The sequence below is a fragment of the Gadus chalcogrammus genome, chromosome 8, assembly GCF_026213295.1.
Source record: "Gadus chalcogrammus isolate NIFS_2021 chromosome 8, NIFS_Gcha_1.0, whole genome shotgun sequence".
Lineage (NCBI taxonomy): Eukaryota > Metazoa > Chordata > Actinopteri > Gadiformes > Gadidae > Gadus > Gadus chalcogrammus.
The window spans coordinates 23,018,958-23,033,539 of record NC_079419.1 but is presented as its reverse complement, the minus strand read 5'-3'; the positions used below and the strand labels follow the sequence as shown (position 1 = coordinate 23,033,539).

Sequence of the window (14,582 nt, the reverse complement as noted above, 5' to 3'; positions counted from 1 at the left end):
ATGCACCTATTCCCCAGGGCCCTTCTGCTGTGTCACACTGAGTTTGTCACTCTACATTAGGGCCTCGGTTCTCAGGAAAAAGCTGGGGCCCCAGATACACACACACCAACACACACACACATTTTATCATTCATTACAGTCGGGCTGTTTTCTTTTTTCTACCTTGAGTATCTAGTCTGTCTGACATAATTTGCCGCAGCCTTCAGCGAGCTTGTCTACCAACCTTCCCCTCCACGCATCAGAGGAGCCGGGCCCTTTGTTACATCTGCTGCTCTGCTATGAGTCACCTACGTCAACGTTTATTTACAGTAATATTGCTTTATAATATAAATGCAGTAGCTTGCTTCAACATACAGCATGCCGCTGTAATATTACAGTAATTTACTGGCAGCAAAACAATGAGGCTTGCACCATTGGACTCCTTGGAGTCTTAGCTTTCATGTTAGTTAGTTTGTGTAGATAGCATGATGTGAAAAGATCATTTAGAAGCATGTCAGCATTTAGCTACTATCTGATGTAAACCGGATATGTAGGAGGCACCTGGCCTCTAGCCATATAAACGGGGTCCCCACTCACAAACACCCGATATACAACAACGACCTTTCCAAGAGAGCAGCCTTTTATTTCATCACCTAGAAAACACAACCAACAAAGGTGTTATCCTGTACCTCAGACCCACCCCCAAGTACCTCTGTGGCGGTGCCCGAATTCCCCAAACTCCAACAAGGCAAACGTTATTTTCCCATGATTCTTTGCTATTTACAGTATATGGCTGTAAATGTACACATTGACAGAGGAAATGCTTAAACGATCATTGCGACTCCCACAATACACTGTTTTTCACAGTATTTTACTGTAAAACCTGAATACAGTAGATCACTGTTGGATCAAAGTCTTACAGTGTAACCAATCCATAGGGGGGGTTCTCTAGCTACCGCCATGCCCTGAGCCGTCGCTGGCTTCCCCTTAATACAGGAAACCCAACGACAGGAGACCAAAAGCAGGCAGAACACCCACACCTTTAAGAGAGCTAGAATGAGCAGTGGTCCAAAGTGTGGCACTGGGAGTTCAATACAAAACCATCAAAACACAAGCGTGTAGCGGGTCAAAACTAAGACACGACGGGCTAAGTATGTATGTCAACTACGTATGTGCGTCAAGCGAAAAAGGAAGAGACAAAAGATAGTAAAGGGAAGGCCTATGGGTTTGTTTCCCCTTCTGTGACTTCTCAGTTGGAAAGGAGGAAGCGCTGTGCGACAACATGCTCCGTCCACAGGACCATCACACGTCTACCATGAAGGAGCTGGACGCCACCAGGTCAGTACTGCAATGGACGCGGCTTTCTTTCAGAAACTGAAGAGACATGGGAGGTTTTGCTAGCTTTCTGTTAGAATCCGTCAGAATTATGAATCTTTTCTCTCAAGACGAGGAAGACGAGATCCTTCAGTTATTTGCTTCTTAAAGAATTTGTACCCGTACTCCACTATACAATTGTCATATGAATGTATGTACTACTACTCCACTATACAATTGTCATATGAATGTATGCACTACTACTCCACTATACTAATGTAATGTCATATGAACGTATGTACTACTACTCCACTATACTGATGTCATATGAATTATTGTCAGCTTTTTAAAATATGTTGGTAACCCTTTGCATTAAGGGTACACTAATTCACCATTAGTTAACCAACAAATAATAGTAGACACAGTAATAAGCAGTAACTAAAAGTTAATTAACAGTTAAATATTGTTTAAGTAATCATTTACTATTGTTGTTCATATTAACTAAGTTAATAGTGTGCATGTTAACTAATGTATTAATGTATACATAATTTAACAGGGTTATGGTTAAATCGAATTCCAACCCACTTACCCTAATCCCTATCCTAATACTATATCATTATGCTTATTGCTGTATTAACTATTGTTCATAATCGTCAACTAATTTACCCATATTTCAAAGTGTTACCTATGAATTCAAGCTTTATGTGAACAGATATATTTACATAGAAATACTACTACATATAGAGAGAGATACAGAGAGGGCGAGACAGAAAGAGAGAGAGACAGAGGAGAGAGAGATACAGAGATGGAGAGAAAGTTAGAGAGAGAGAGAGAGAGAGAGAGAGAGAGAGAGAGAGAGAGAGAGAGAGAGAGAGAGAGAGAGAGAGAGAGAGAGAGAGAGAGGCCTAGAGTAAGAAAGGGACTGTTGACATTGTTTTTTAAACTGTTGTATCTTGAGTTAGGGTCCTGTTGTGTTGGTTCCTTCACCAACACAGCAGATCCCAATACGTGAGATTGCTTGGCATCAATACCCCTTTGGGATTTGCTTCAGAGAGAGTGTGATTGTGCGTCTCCTCTGTTCTCAGGCTGAAGGACAAGGAGCACCGGAGCCGTCTGAGTCTGTTCCTGACTAAGTCAGGCTCCCACGAGAACGTCAGCCGCAATAAGAAGACACCTGCAGCGCCCAAAAAGTGAGCCAGAACCCTGTAACAAGAACCGTGCGCAGTCTTAGGCTCATCTCTGTTAGTAGAAACAATACGAAAGAGTAGAGGCCACTCTGTGGATCGCTCCCACGGTGTGTTGTATCCACCAATAAATTGAAGCTCAATGTTTCACATTGGGATCGCATAATCCCAATGTTAAATGTTTACATTGCTTTAGTTGTGGGAGAAAAACCTATTGGGAGCGATATACAGTGTGTGGACTCTATTCTTTCAATCATGTCGTTTCCTAAGTCAGCCATGTTACATCCATCCCTTCCCTATGAATCAGGACTGCATCAACCTGGAACAATAACATCCACACATGCTTTAACAAATGAGCCACGGTTTGACTCTTTTCGTTTTACAATTAGGTAACTGTTGATGACTGTGTTGCATATTTGCAGTATCTCCGTGGAGACAGCTCTGAGATGGAGCCAGTCGTTTGAGGAGCTGCTCAGCTGCTCAGGTAAGATTGAACCTCAAAGTGTTTCTCTACTGATTGTGGCAAATGGCCGTCCAAAACAGTTTAGTGTGCTGCCATACACAATGTCCATGTCATTGTCTCGTTGTAATGCTCTCCCTGGAATGAGGAACAGTGAGTTGTGTTTTTGTTTGCCCTGGGGGGTAATTGGCCCAAAGAAAGAGGCCTAAGACTTTGTTTTGTAACCAGGGAAGCAGCTCAAATACAGAAGCCTTCCACTTCCTTATTGCTGTTTATAGCAGCCAATCAGGTTGAGGCTACAAAAAGACCTGCGAAAAGGGGATGTTGGGGAGAGGTTTGAGACAAATGTACTTACTTGACAATTGAATTCTTAATATCTCTAATAAGTCAATATCCTCGCCCTTGATTATCCCTACGACTAACAACTTAAATAACAGCTATTATTCATTCAATTTTAGAATTAATTTGTAAATTAAAGACATGCATCTAAATTGTAATTCTTAATAATTATGTTACTATGTTATAGGTTATACAAAGTTTATTTTATATAAATACTCACATAGAAAGTGACCAGACCTCATATGCCCAAATTCTAGTTACAACCAGGATCAGACACCATAATGTTTCAGTGTGGAACTGAAACAATGCCACATACACACACTCTACACGCACAGACACACATACACACACACACAGTCAATAATGACATGTATCTGTTTCTCCGTCTCCAAGACGGTGTGGAAACCTTCTCTCAGTTCCTCCGGACAGAATTCAGCGAGGAGAACATTGAGTTCTGGCTGGCCTGTGAAGATTACAAGACTGTGGACTCAGATACCAAACGACTCTCTAGAGCCAAGCAGATTTATACCATCTTCATCCAATCAGAGGCCCCTAAAGAGGTATGGACAGCATATATTCACGCATCTGGTTTGCCATAAATACCAAAATATTTATAGATATACCATTTGGCACTTTTATTCAAAGCACCTTACAAGACATTTAGTGCATACATTCTTAGCACGGGTGGCATCAGTTGGAATCTAAAGCTCAACCCCACCGGGGGTTAGTGCCATGCTCTAGCAGCTGAGTCAGAGAGGATGGCAATGAGCTAGCAGGACCATTGCCATGAGACAGTCATTTCAATGTGAAGTATCCTGGTCCATGAATGAGTGTAGCCGCTATCTGTAACACAACAACCCCCCCAAAGGCCCCTTCTTAAGCCCTTCCCTTCTAGCAGAGGGGAGCTTGAACACCGTGGTCCTCAGGGGGAAACAGGCAGCCGGGGTTCACAGTGAAGACAGCGTGAACTCAGAAAACCAGGAACCCGTTACTTCAGGGCAAGCCAACCGTGGTTTCACACGCAGCTACTGAAACTGACGTCACACGGTGGAGACGCATTGGTTTGAGAGCTCCACCACACTTTGCTGCTACTGCAGAGCTGAACAAGCCTGTCGCCCACGCACTCTCAGTCTGAGAAGCAGGATCTACGTATGCAACGAAAAAAAACTGTGAACAAACTAAAGTATCTGGAGCAGTTTACAAAGAGAGAGTAAACATGGCCAGGTCCATGCTAAAGCCACATTAGTCAGGTGGTCTTCAACCAACACATGCAAGAGTCTGAGGAGCAGCAGGATTTATATTTGGAAAGTATCAGTATCAAGAAAAAAGACAAAAAGGTTTGTATTATTCCTCTGTGCATGTTCAGACCTCAACCAGCCTTTCCTCTCCTGCTCCTCCCTCCGCAGGTCAACATCGACCACGCCACCAGGACGGCCATCCAGAGCGCCATGACCCAGCCCACGCAGCACTGCTTCCAGGCTGCCCAGCGCACCGTGTTCAGCCTGATGAAGAAGGACTGCTACCCCAGGTTCCTGACTTCCGCCCTCTACCTCCGCCTAAGCCACAAGTCGGCACCGGGCGGGGCCGTCATGCTCCGCAGGCGCTCGCGCTCCTGCGTCTTCGCCGACCGAGCCGAGGCAGAGGCGGCGTCGGCCTGGTGACGGCCGCGGCTGGCACGCCGAGCGGCCAGGGTGGGAGGCGGTGCCGGCCTGGTGACGGCCAGCGGGCGGGACGCAGAGCGGCCCAGGGGAACACATTAGGACCCACGCTCACATGCACACCTGGGTTTAATTAAGGCTGAATGGCTGAGTTATTATGTTCATACCGGTGATGGCCCATAGTGCATAATCATTAATGTTATACATACTGTATATAGTGTTCCTGTTTGACATTGAGGACACCAAAGTACATCAAAAGACCATCAGGTTAACTTGATGTCTGAAATGCTTTTCCCGTGCCTACGGCAATTTACTAATGAAATAATTTTGTTAACATGACAGTTAAGGATTCAGCTGGCCTTTATCAGATAAAGATTGGTTAGTGTGCATGTCAACGTGCTGTCAGCAGTGAAGCCCTCTGACATATTTCTTCCTTAGAAGTGTCTCAAAAATATTCACATGAAAGATTAACTTTTGTCAATCATCTCCCTCGAAAACAAATTTTATTTTTGGCAAGAGGCACAGCAAATTTAGTGGAGGTCATCTTAGGTTTGTTAGCCCAGCTCCAAGCAAGCCTAAGAACCAGCCGATGCTTGGATTCAAACAGTGGTTATACTTCAAGTGCTTTGTCTCTAAATACAACAGCATAATGCCACAGGGGGAACATTAATCACGTTAATATGCATCCCTTCAACTTAATGTGACTTGGAGCCAATTAAGATCATTTTTCTTTCTCACCTCAACCGGCAATCCTCTGCTCTCATGTTGCACTAAGAGGGAAGGATGTATTTACTATTCATTAAAATATCCCGCAGCGGTGACAGAGAACCATATATCATGGTTTTATACTCATACTAAACGTATTTAATTTCCCCCGCATGAATTTAGTTTATTAAAAATATTTTTGATGATCATATATGTGGACTTGCTTTAAGTAAAATGTAAATTATTAAATAACCTGTTGAGTAATTATACAAAGAAGAAATAAATGCGCATTTTAAAGACACTCTTTGTATCATTCATTAGCTAGGATGACGGCCACGCCTAAGTTTGACAGATGGACCCCCATAAAGATTTTTCTTTCCTCATTCCAAATTGCGGAAAAATGTATCTACCATGTGAGTCAGCAAACGCCCCCTGGATGGTTTCGGTATGCGCAGCACACAACACTTCCTACAGAGAGGAATATGTGTTCATTTCAGTCCATCAGAGGTCCTGCTGGGCTTGGCCACTGCAGATTGAATATGCATTGCAACGCAAGAGTGTGTTTGTTCCACATACGCACACAATGCATATGAACACAAACACACATCAACGCACTCACATAGACACAGGCACGCATGCATACATGAACCCAAACATAGACGTACACACAAGCACATTTGGACACACAGCCTTGCGTGTATACACACACACACGTGCGCCTACACACATTTTGTGAACCATTTTATTATATCAGCTTTAGTTGATAAAAAAAAGATTATCTTTTGAAAAGAATTGCTGCCGGTGTCCAACATCTTTATAACCTCACACACGTGTGTGTGTGTGTGTGTGTGTGTGTGTGTGTGTGTGTGTGTGTGTGTGTGTGTGTGTGTGTGTGTGTGTGTGTGTGCTAATCAGGATGATGGAACCTGTTAATAGAGTGTGTGTGGGGGGGGGGGGGCAATACATCTTGGGATAGCGATTCATTAGTTCTGCAGTACTTTGGTCCGGTCAGAATGCCGGTGTAATCTCAGTCCATTAGTGTGATCTGTTCCTGTCCATTGTAAAGTGGGAGAGGCTTCAGCCGACTGCTTACCTGACTAGAATAAACTGGAAGAGGATGGAAGATGAAAAGATTATGAATGCATGAAAAATAGATGAAATTATCGTAGATTGATGAAAAATTGATGGATTGATGAATGTATTATGGATGGAATAATTCATTATTGGTGCACGGATTATTGGTGAATGGATAATGGATTGATGAATTGATTATGGATGGAAAAATTCATTATTGGTGCACAGATTATGTGTGAATGGATAATGGATTGATGAATGGATTATGGAAGAATGTTTATGGATTGACGAATGGATTACGGATGATGAACGGAATATGGGTGAATGGGTTATGAATTGATGAATGGATTATGGGACAGTGGATTATGGATAGTTTGATGTAGTATGGATAGATGAATGGATTAAGGATGATGAACGGTTTTTTTTCAAAGGATGGTTTTACACAGTGTAAACTATCTAGTGCATGAGTTTTGGTGCATACGACAAAAACAGCCTTTCCTGGAATCCGTAATATAACTTATCAGGAACTTCAAGTCAGTGGAGCAATAACAGTTATTTTAGGATTTGTTTTGACATTTGGCATTATGAGTCTGTAATAATTGTGTGGTATTTCTATATATGACGCTTTAAGTTTTTAACAAGGACACTCAAATACAGAGAATATATTTATATAATGGATGTCTTCGGTGTGAGACCATATAGTTGTCGATATACTGTAATACAATAATGCTCATTTTGAGAAAGAAATGAAACATTGGGCAATTAGTGTTGATTCTGATATGTGTGTTAATGTTTTTGGTGGGAAATCAAATCAGAGAAACGAAGATCTGCAGTGCCTCACTGTGGTTGAAGAGCAGCAGACTTCCTCCATTTGTTCAAAAAGGTAAATAGATCTTACTGCCACATTTTTAAAACTTGCATTGATTCTGTTTAGGAGAAAACACATTTCGATTTGTTTAATCTAACCCCTCTATCTACAAAGGAATGGCTTTTTCATTGCTGTGCCAGCATTAAAAGCATGAGAGGGGAGAGGAAGGGAAATCTCCATCCATGAGGCATTTGATATGAGAGCGCTGGGATGTTCACCTGTGCCTACATGCAGTGCCTTCTTTGAAAATCAAATCCCTGAGTTGGTCGGCCTTCGACTGTACACACGCAAATGTGGCTTGTGCCGTGGTGTTTTCCCTTCGCCGGGTCAGATTTACATTACGTGTTTGTTTGGCCACATGATGTCCCGGCCGGCCTGCTCAAGGTTACCAACCTTTACCAGGCTTGATGTGTCTCTCTATTGGATGCCGTCTGGTGAACTGTCAACAAACACTGCCTTTCATTTATTGTGAATATGTGATCAAAAGCGTTTTTCTTTAAAAGGCCAGTGCATCATACAGAGAGCAGACATCATTGCAATGATACATAAATATATATATATTAGAGCTGTCAAGCGATTAAAATATTGAATCGTGATTAATCGCTTTAATGTCATAGTTAACTCACGATTAATCGCCATTAATCGCATTTTTTTTTCTATGCTAAATATCCCTTGATTTTTTTGTCCCATAATTCTTCTCATTTTAATTCTCTTATCAACATGGTGAAGTGCATCGGCTTGCCCTGTGCAAATGATTTTTTATTGATAACAACATTGGCATATACTGATCAAAAAAGGACGATACAAAAAAAGAGCCTCTAGTGCAATTAAACGACTGCTTTGAACAAATGTCATTTGAACATAGCAGTCAGGCTACTGCTTCTTTGTTTTGAGCCAAAGAAAAAAAAAAAAAAAAAATTGTTTTTTTTAAATAAAATAATTGCGTTAATCGCACGATAATTTTTTTAACGCCGTTAAAATTGGTTTGCATTAACGTCGTTAATAACGCGTTTAACTGACAGCTCTAATATATATATATATATATATATATCAAATTATGAAAAGGAAAGAGATTTTGCTTGGATATAAAAACATTGTTTTAAGCCGCACAAAAGAAAACTGGACATTTTCTGTGTAGGCATTTGTCCATACACTATGTACTGATACCAGCCCCTCTCATATCAGTATACCATACTTGATTTCATTAATTAACATTCAAGCCCTGATACTTTGATTTTACAATGTTGAATTCCAAACATGAGTGCACTGTCTCCCTTAGTAATTCAAAGTGCGATGCACAGATTTGCACCAGTTTGCCTAACTTACAAACACATGCAAATCTCCCATGCATCTACGTCACCCATGTTTCAAGAAGAATTGTGCTCATGCTCTTTTCGCTCATTTTTAAATTCATTAATGCAAGTTTTTTGTCACTGATGAATACGGAGAGTTGATATGTAAATCTGGGGAAAGGATTTTCCGCTGAAATTTGCTTGTGGTAAGGATCCCCTCCCGCAGTAAAAAAACAAAAAAAAAACAGCCCGGTTGCCATCATAGTTTGAAAATGATGACAAAGTCTATGTTCGGTTTTTCTTAATTTTCTTACTATGAAGCATTTTATGTTGTAAGGTGCCCTGCTTGATGGCTTGGGCTCTTCTTCAGTCTTTTGGATTGTTTCAGCTTCTAAGTGATGTCAACCGTCTCGCAAATGTAAAGGTGAGATGTAAAATTCATCACATCCTCCTTCATTTAAAATATATCCAGCCCTATTCTTCCCTTAATCGCCATTACAGATAAATCATGAAGGAATACGACTAAAGAAGGGACTAAATCACAGCGGATCAGGTGATGCCGCAGACCAGAAGGGAGGATGCACCCTAAGATCACAGCAACAATACTTTGCATGGTCATTTCCATATTTTCCTTCATGGTGGTGGAGGACCTCATCTAGCTTTGTCCCGTCACTTGCCTCCCTCATCTCGGGACAATCTCAATCCCAGCGTCGCACTGGCAGGACCTTTCTTCTCTTCCCCTCACAGCGGACGTGGAGATGGGGATAAAGTGAGTGCCTTCATATTTGATTCCAGGGCCTTTTCCATTTTCAACAGGGCTTCAGCTTACTGCAGCAATGTGGAAAGTGCCAGGGACTTTTGCCTTTGCTGTAAGTTTTTAATTTTTTTTTTGCAGTTTGCGGCCTATCTATTCCGACACCCCTCCAAAAAATAATCATGCCGATTTTTCAGAGTCGATGATGGCAGGGCTTTGAATGCACCAAATACATACAAATTGCAGAATGATTCATTACTTTGTATGGATGGATATGTAGGACATGTGTTGCGCAGTTCACAGATTACTGGGCTAGTGACCGCTCTTGCCACTCTTTTCAAGGGTAGATTGTGTTGCTTTCCTAAGGACCCGCTGGAAGATATTGATAAGTGGGGGGAATCAGTGGACAAAGTCTTGAGCTCTAAAGGTAACTTTGCATTTTTATCCAACTTGAAAAGATATGTATAAAAATGTGATCCCAAAATATGACATTCTACATTGAAATGAAAAAAACAAAACCCATTGTACCTGACTGTGCTTCACAGCTGGACAGATAGCCTTCGTGGAGTTCCTCAAGTCTGAGTACAGCGAGGAGAACATACTGTTTTGGCTGGCATGTGAGGAGTACAAAAACATCAAGAACAGTCCGGAAATGATCTCCTCGGCCAACAGGATCTACACAGAGTTTGTGCAGACAGAGGCACCTAGACAGGTATGAAGAAAATAAATATCTAACTATATCGGCAGAGATCTTTTTTGTTTATGTTCCAATCGATTTCGATGCTGGTTAATGAAATGGTTAGTATTTCGGGAACAATCGCCTAAATTGTACAATCATCAAAAAGTAGTAGTAGATTGGGTTGAAATATATAATCTAGTAACAGTCGGGTAAAAATGTATTTTATCAAAAAGAGGATTGTTAAAGGCCAAGCTCAGACATATAACTGACTAAGGACTAAGCCTTTATAGCAGAAACATTGTGGGTGCCCTTCTCTTTTCAGATTAACATAGACTGCACTACAAGAGAAAACATCACCAAGAACATCTCGCAGCCCACACTGACGTCATTCGACTCGGCGCAGAAGCTCATCTACAGCCTGATGGCCCGAGATTGTTACCCCCGGTTCCTGAAGTCTGACGTCTACCAGGGTCTCCTCATGAGAAAGGAACCCAGTTGACTCTTTTTGTTTGGTTTTGGTTTTCAAACCACCCCCCACTGTCCCCCTACCCTCAAACCTATGGATGAACCCCCGCACCAACCGCTATGGTCCCCTCCTGGGACCAGTCCCGTCCTTGGTCCTGTCCCGGGTCCTGTCCCTCCTGGGTCCTGTCTCCTCTGGGATCCTATCTCCTCCTGGGTCCTGTCTTTCCGTGTGGCTAACTGGATTACGCCATAACACTGCCGCGTTCCTTTACAGCGCATCAGAAGCAGCCGTTGTTGTCCTTGTGTGATGGTTTAGCAGTACATACCTGTAATATAGCTCATGTCTGGTGTTTAGATCAAGAAAAACGAACCAAAAAAATGTTTTATGTAACACATTTTTCATCTATACACTATACACATGCATTTCAATACACAAGCAATTTATTGTAAATAGTCTTATTGACATCCAATCAAATTTGAATTGAAAAAAAAAAGCATCTTTCACTTTTGAAATGAATCTAATAAAGTTTAAATAAAAGTCCCCCAGAAGCGTTGACTCATGTGTTTGCTCGGCCTCTTATCAGTGGTTGAACAGCGCTTCTCAAACTGTGGCTAACTGTGATACATAAAGTACTATATAGAGAGACCTTTTAATGATATTTAAATGTAATGATTTTATGATGATCTCACTTTTTAGCTATTTTGGAAATGGAAATGTCTGGCTTATTTTACAGCTTAGAATATTTGGTTCAAAGGCAAAAAGGACATGCAAGATTACAGTGTGCGTGTGACATGCTAATAGGGGCGTTGTCATGTTGAAACTAATGCAAATCATGACGTGAGTCCACAGCATCAAAGTCAAAGACCACTAGGAGGCGACAAAGTTAAACTAACTGTTTCATTACTACGCTACTGAAGTATTTCTGCAAACAATTAGTTTGTCGTCATGTAGCACAAGCAAGGAAATTCAGGCTTGGCTTAAAGTTGGTTACAATAACTAGCATCAGTTATTTGCATTAATATAGTGATATAAGACCAACAAGATTCAATGTAATAATACATTGGCATAAACATTGAACCAAAATGCATAGTGGTGCTGTTGAGGTGTATTCCTAACTTTGACAAAATAGGTCACGATTAGTGCCTATTTTGTCCATAGAAAGTGAAAGAAGGAAGCCTGTTGGTTTCTCATACAACTACCATCTGTCATCAGCAGCATCCATTCATTGCTACATGTATGTCTTGGGTGAGTGTGCTGTGGTGTTCTGTCTGTACACATTGAGCCACAGCTTCCTTCCTGCATCTAATACTCTGCTGTGACCTGTTTCTCTGTGCGGGTAGCCCACTATTGAGGCTTCCTGCAAGAATTATTCAGTTGAACGTGTGACAAATGCGCTGCATGGCTGTGTAGCTGTTATTGGGATCACTACTCAACTGCGACTCATAGCAGTCAGTAAATAAGTGTATACATGTGCACACCCGCTGCAACAGTATGTCCTATACTACTGGACTCTGTATGACACTGACTGCAGCTTCAGGGAAAGGCATTCGATAGTTGTGCCACAACAAGTCCTCCATTGAGGCCAGAGGCAGGCCCAGAACCACATCCAAAAGGGATTATTCCATTACTTCCTCTACCAAATTCTCACAACATTAAATGTTAATATCTGCATCCCTAATACAGGAAGTTAACATTTATGTCTAAAGTTTCTTAAAAAATGTCCCATTCCACCAATCCCCATTGGGGTTATAAGAGAGCGCCCATTAAACAGCCCTGGAGCCCGCAGTGATCAAGAGCCGTGCTGCTGGTTTTTTCCATTGGCTTATTTGCATCCAAAAACCTCAAACCAAACAAAGTGGTGACCTGTGAGGCACAACAGTGACACGCGGCTCTAGCGCCACCGAGCAGGGGCGCGTCATCGCCACTTCCTCTTTGTGGTTAGACGGCACTGAATGACGTTCTGAACCGGGTGAATAGAGATATAAACCTCGATGTGTTGAAGTCTGATCGTCAGCCGATGAAGCAAAGCCGTCTGTAATACGCTAGGAGCTCAACCATTCTTTAACATATATAAATAAATATATATATATATTTTGCTGAGGATGCTGAGGCCACCGATGGAAGCTAAGGACAAGAGGAGAAATGGGTATGTTTTGGCTTAAGTGATTGAGTTGAAACTGTAGAACCATTCAATATATAATCACATACCTCGGCCACTAGTGGCTGAAGGGGGTTTGCTACCTCATCCATGGATGCATCATTTAACTTTCTTTTCTCAATCAGGGACGGGAAATCAAGGTCTAAACTGCTGGGTACGTCTTCTCGGAAGTTGAGCACCAGAGGGTACGCACACACGCCACATTCTGTTGTCTGATCAGGCAGCGGGGGGAGGGAGTGAAGGAGTTAATGCAATTTTCCTTCCCTTGCAGGCTTTCTTTTGAGGAGGTGAACCAATGGTCGCAGTCCCTGGCAAGGCTTCTTGAATCCCCCTGTAAGACACCCGTTCGGAAAGCTACCAAATAAGCACTTTTACATAATGCTTATGCAACATTTGATAGGCTAATGTGAAACTATAGACCTCTGTTGACTTTGTTTTTGTTTCGTTTTGTTGTTTTTCTACGTTTAGATGGCATGATTACATTTCAGGCCTTTTTAAAGGCAGAGTTCAGTGACGAAAATCTTGAATTCTGGCTGGTGTGCGAGGACTACAAGAAGGTTAAGCGTTCCTTTCGACTGTCTGCTAAGGCCAGGAAGATCTTCAACTGCTTCATTCGAGTTGAAGCTCCGAGAGAGGTATATCAGCCACATTGGGATCCATAAACAGACATACACAACCCTACGTCTCAGTCTACTTTCAATACAATCACCCGTCCACATCAATCCCTCTCCCTGCAGATAAACATCGACCACCAGACCAGAGAGCTGACCAAGAGGAACCTGCAGGCCCCTACCACCGCCTGCTTCATGGAGGCCCAGAAGACGGTGTTCGGCCTGATGGAGAAGGACTCGTACCCGCGCTTCCTCAGGTCCAGTATCTACAAGACCTTAATGGACTCCAGGTCGGAGAGCTTCAAGATGTAAGGGATTGTCCATCCTGGATGTTCTGGATGTGAGATGTGTGATGTGAGGGCGAGGAGGCCCTACAGGAGGAGAGCTGTGTGAGCTGCTGAAGGACTGACCTCACACCATGAGGGGAGGACAGTTGTGCCTTGCTTGCAATCTTAAAGCATTTTTGCATACTGTGCTTGGTGCAAATAGATGGTGAATTCTAAGGTTTCCATGTTTCTGCCGGGTTAATATGGCAATGTTGATGATGATAGTGATGATGAGGCAAATACAAAGAAGGGGTAGAAGAAATTCATGGAGGAAGACAAATGTGTGTACAGTTTTAATCAGGTCAAGTGGATCAGTATTGATCCCAGTGCAAGGCCTTGGTGACATGTTCCATGTGTTCCATGCATAATAAAAAAAGTTGCTAACTGAACCCCCGAGCAGAGTTGTTGTCAACACTAACCCTACTCCTATATTATACATTCATGGAAAGTAAAGACATTACTTGCATTTACTTAATTCAAATTTATATTTATAAAATATCTGCACAACCTGAGCTTGTTTCCAAAGGGTCACTAATATCTCAAAAATAATCTAATTCGACTAAATAACAATCTGAAAGATTAACTCAATTCTTAACGGCTTTTATCAGAGGATGTGTTTTTTCGCTTTAATTCAAACCAGCTACCGTAAGAGCTAGGAGAGCAAGAGTCACTCTAATTGGCTGAGTGTTTCTAACAATTGTAGGGACGCAGCAGT

At 42.1% G+C, this 14,582-nt stretch overlaps 3 protein-coding genes across 3 annotated transcripts; all 3 read left to right on the top strand.

Annotated features, from left to right (window-relative positions):
* Positions 1-1,003: 1,003 nt before the first annotated feature.
* Positions 1,004-6,440, top strand: rgs18 (regulator of G protein signaling 18). Its single transcript, XM_056597486.1, has 6 exons — positions 1,004-1,130; positions 1,233-1,317; positions 2,379-2,483; positions 2,900-2,961; positions 3,670-3,836; positions 4,683-6,440. The coding sequence occupies exons 2-6, from the start codon at positions 1,262-1,264 to the stop codon at positions 4,935-4,937; spliced, it is 645 nt and encodes a 214-aa protein (XP_056453461.1). The 5' UTR covers positions 1,004-1,130; positions 1,233-1,261; the 3' UTR covers positions 4,938-6,440.
* A 3,451-nt stretch (positions 6,441-9,891) lies between these two features.
* On the top strand, positions 9,892-11,136 carry LOC130387946 (regulator of G-protein signaling 21-like). The gene is made up of 3 exons (XM_056597238.1): positions 9,892-10,054; positions 10,173-10,339; positions 10,629-11,136. Exons 1-3 carry the CDS (start codon positions 9,892-9,894, stop codon positions 10,803-10,805), a joined length of 507 nt encoding a protein of 168 aa, XP_056453213.1. The 3' UTR covers positions 10,806-11,136.
* Positions 11,137-12,717: 1,581 nt separating this feature from the next.
* On the top strand, positions 12,718-14,256 carry LOC130388197 (regulator of G-protein signaling 21-like). Its single transcript, XM_056597573.1, has 5 exons — positions 12,718-12,918; positions 13,056-13,115; positions 13,202-13,263; positions 13,399-13,565; positions 13,668-14,256. Exons 1-5 carry the CDS (start codon positions 12,875-12,877, stop codon positions 13,851-13,853), a joined length of 519 nt encoding a protein of 172 aa, XP_056453548.1. The 5' UTR covers positions 12,718-12,874; the 3' UTR covers positions 13,854-14,256.
* The last annotated feature ends 326 nt before the right edge of the window (positions 14,257-14,582 follow it).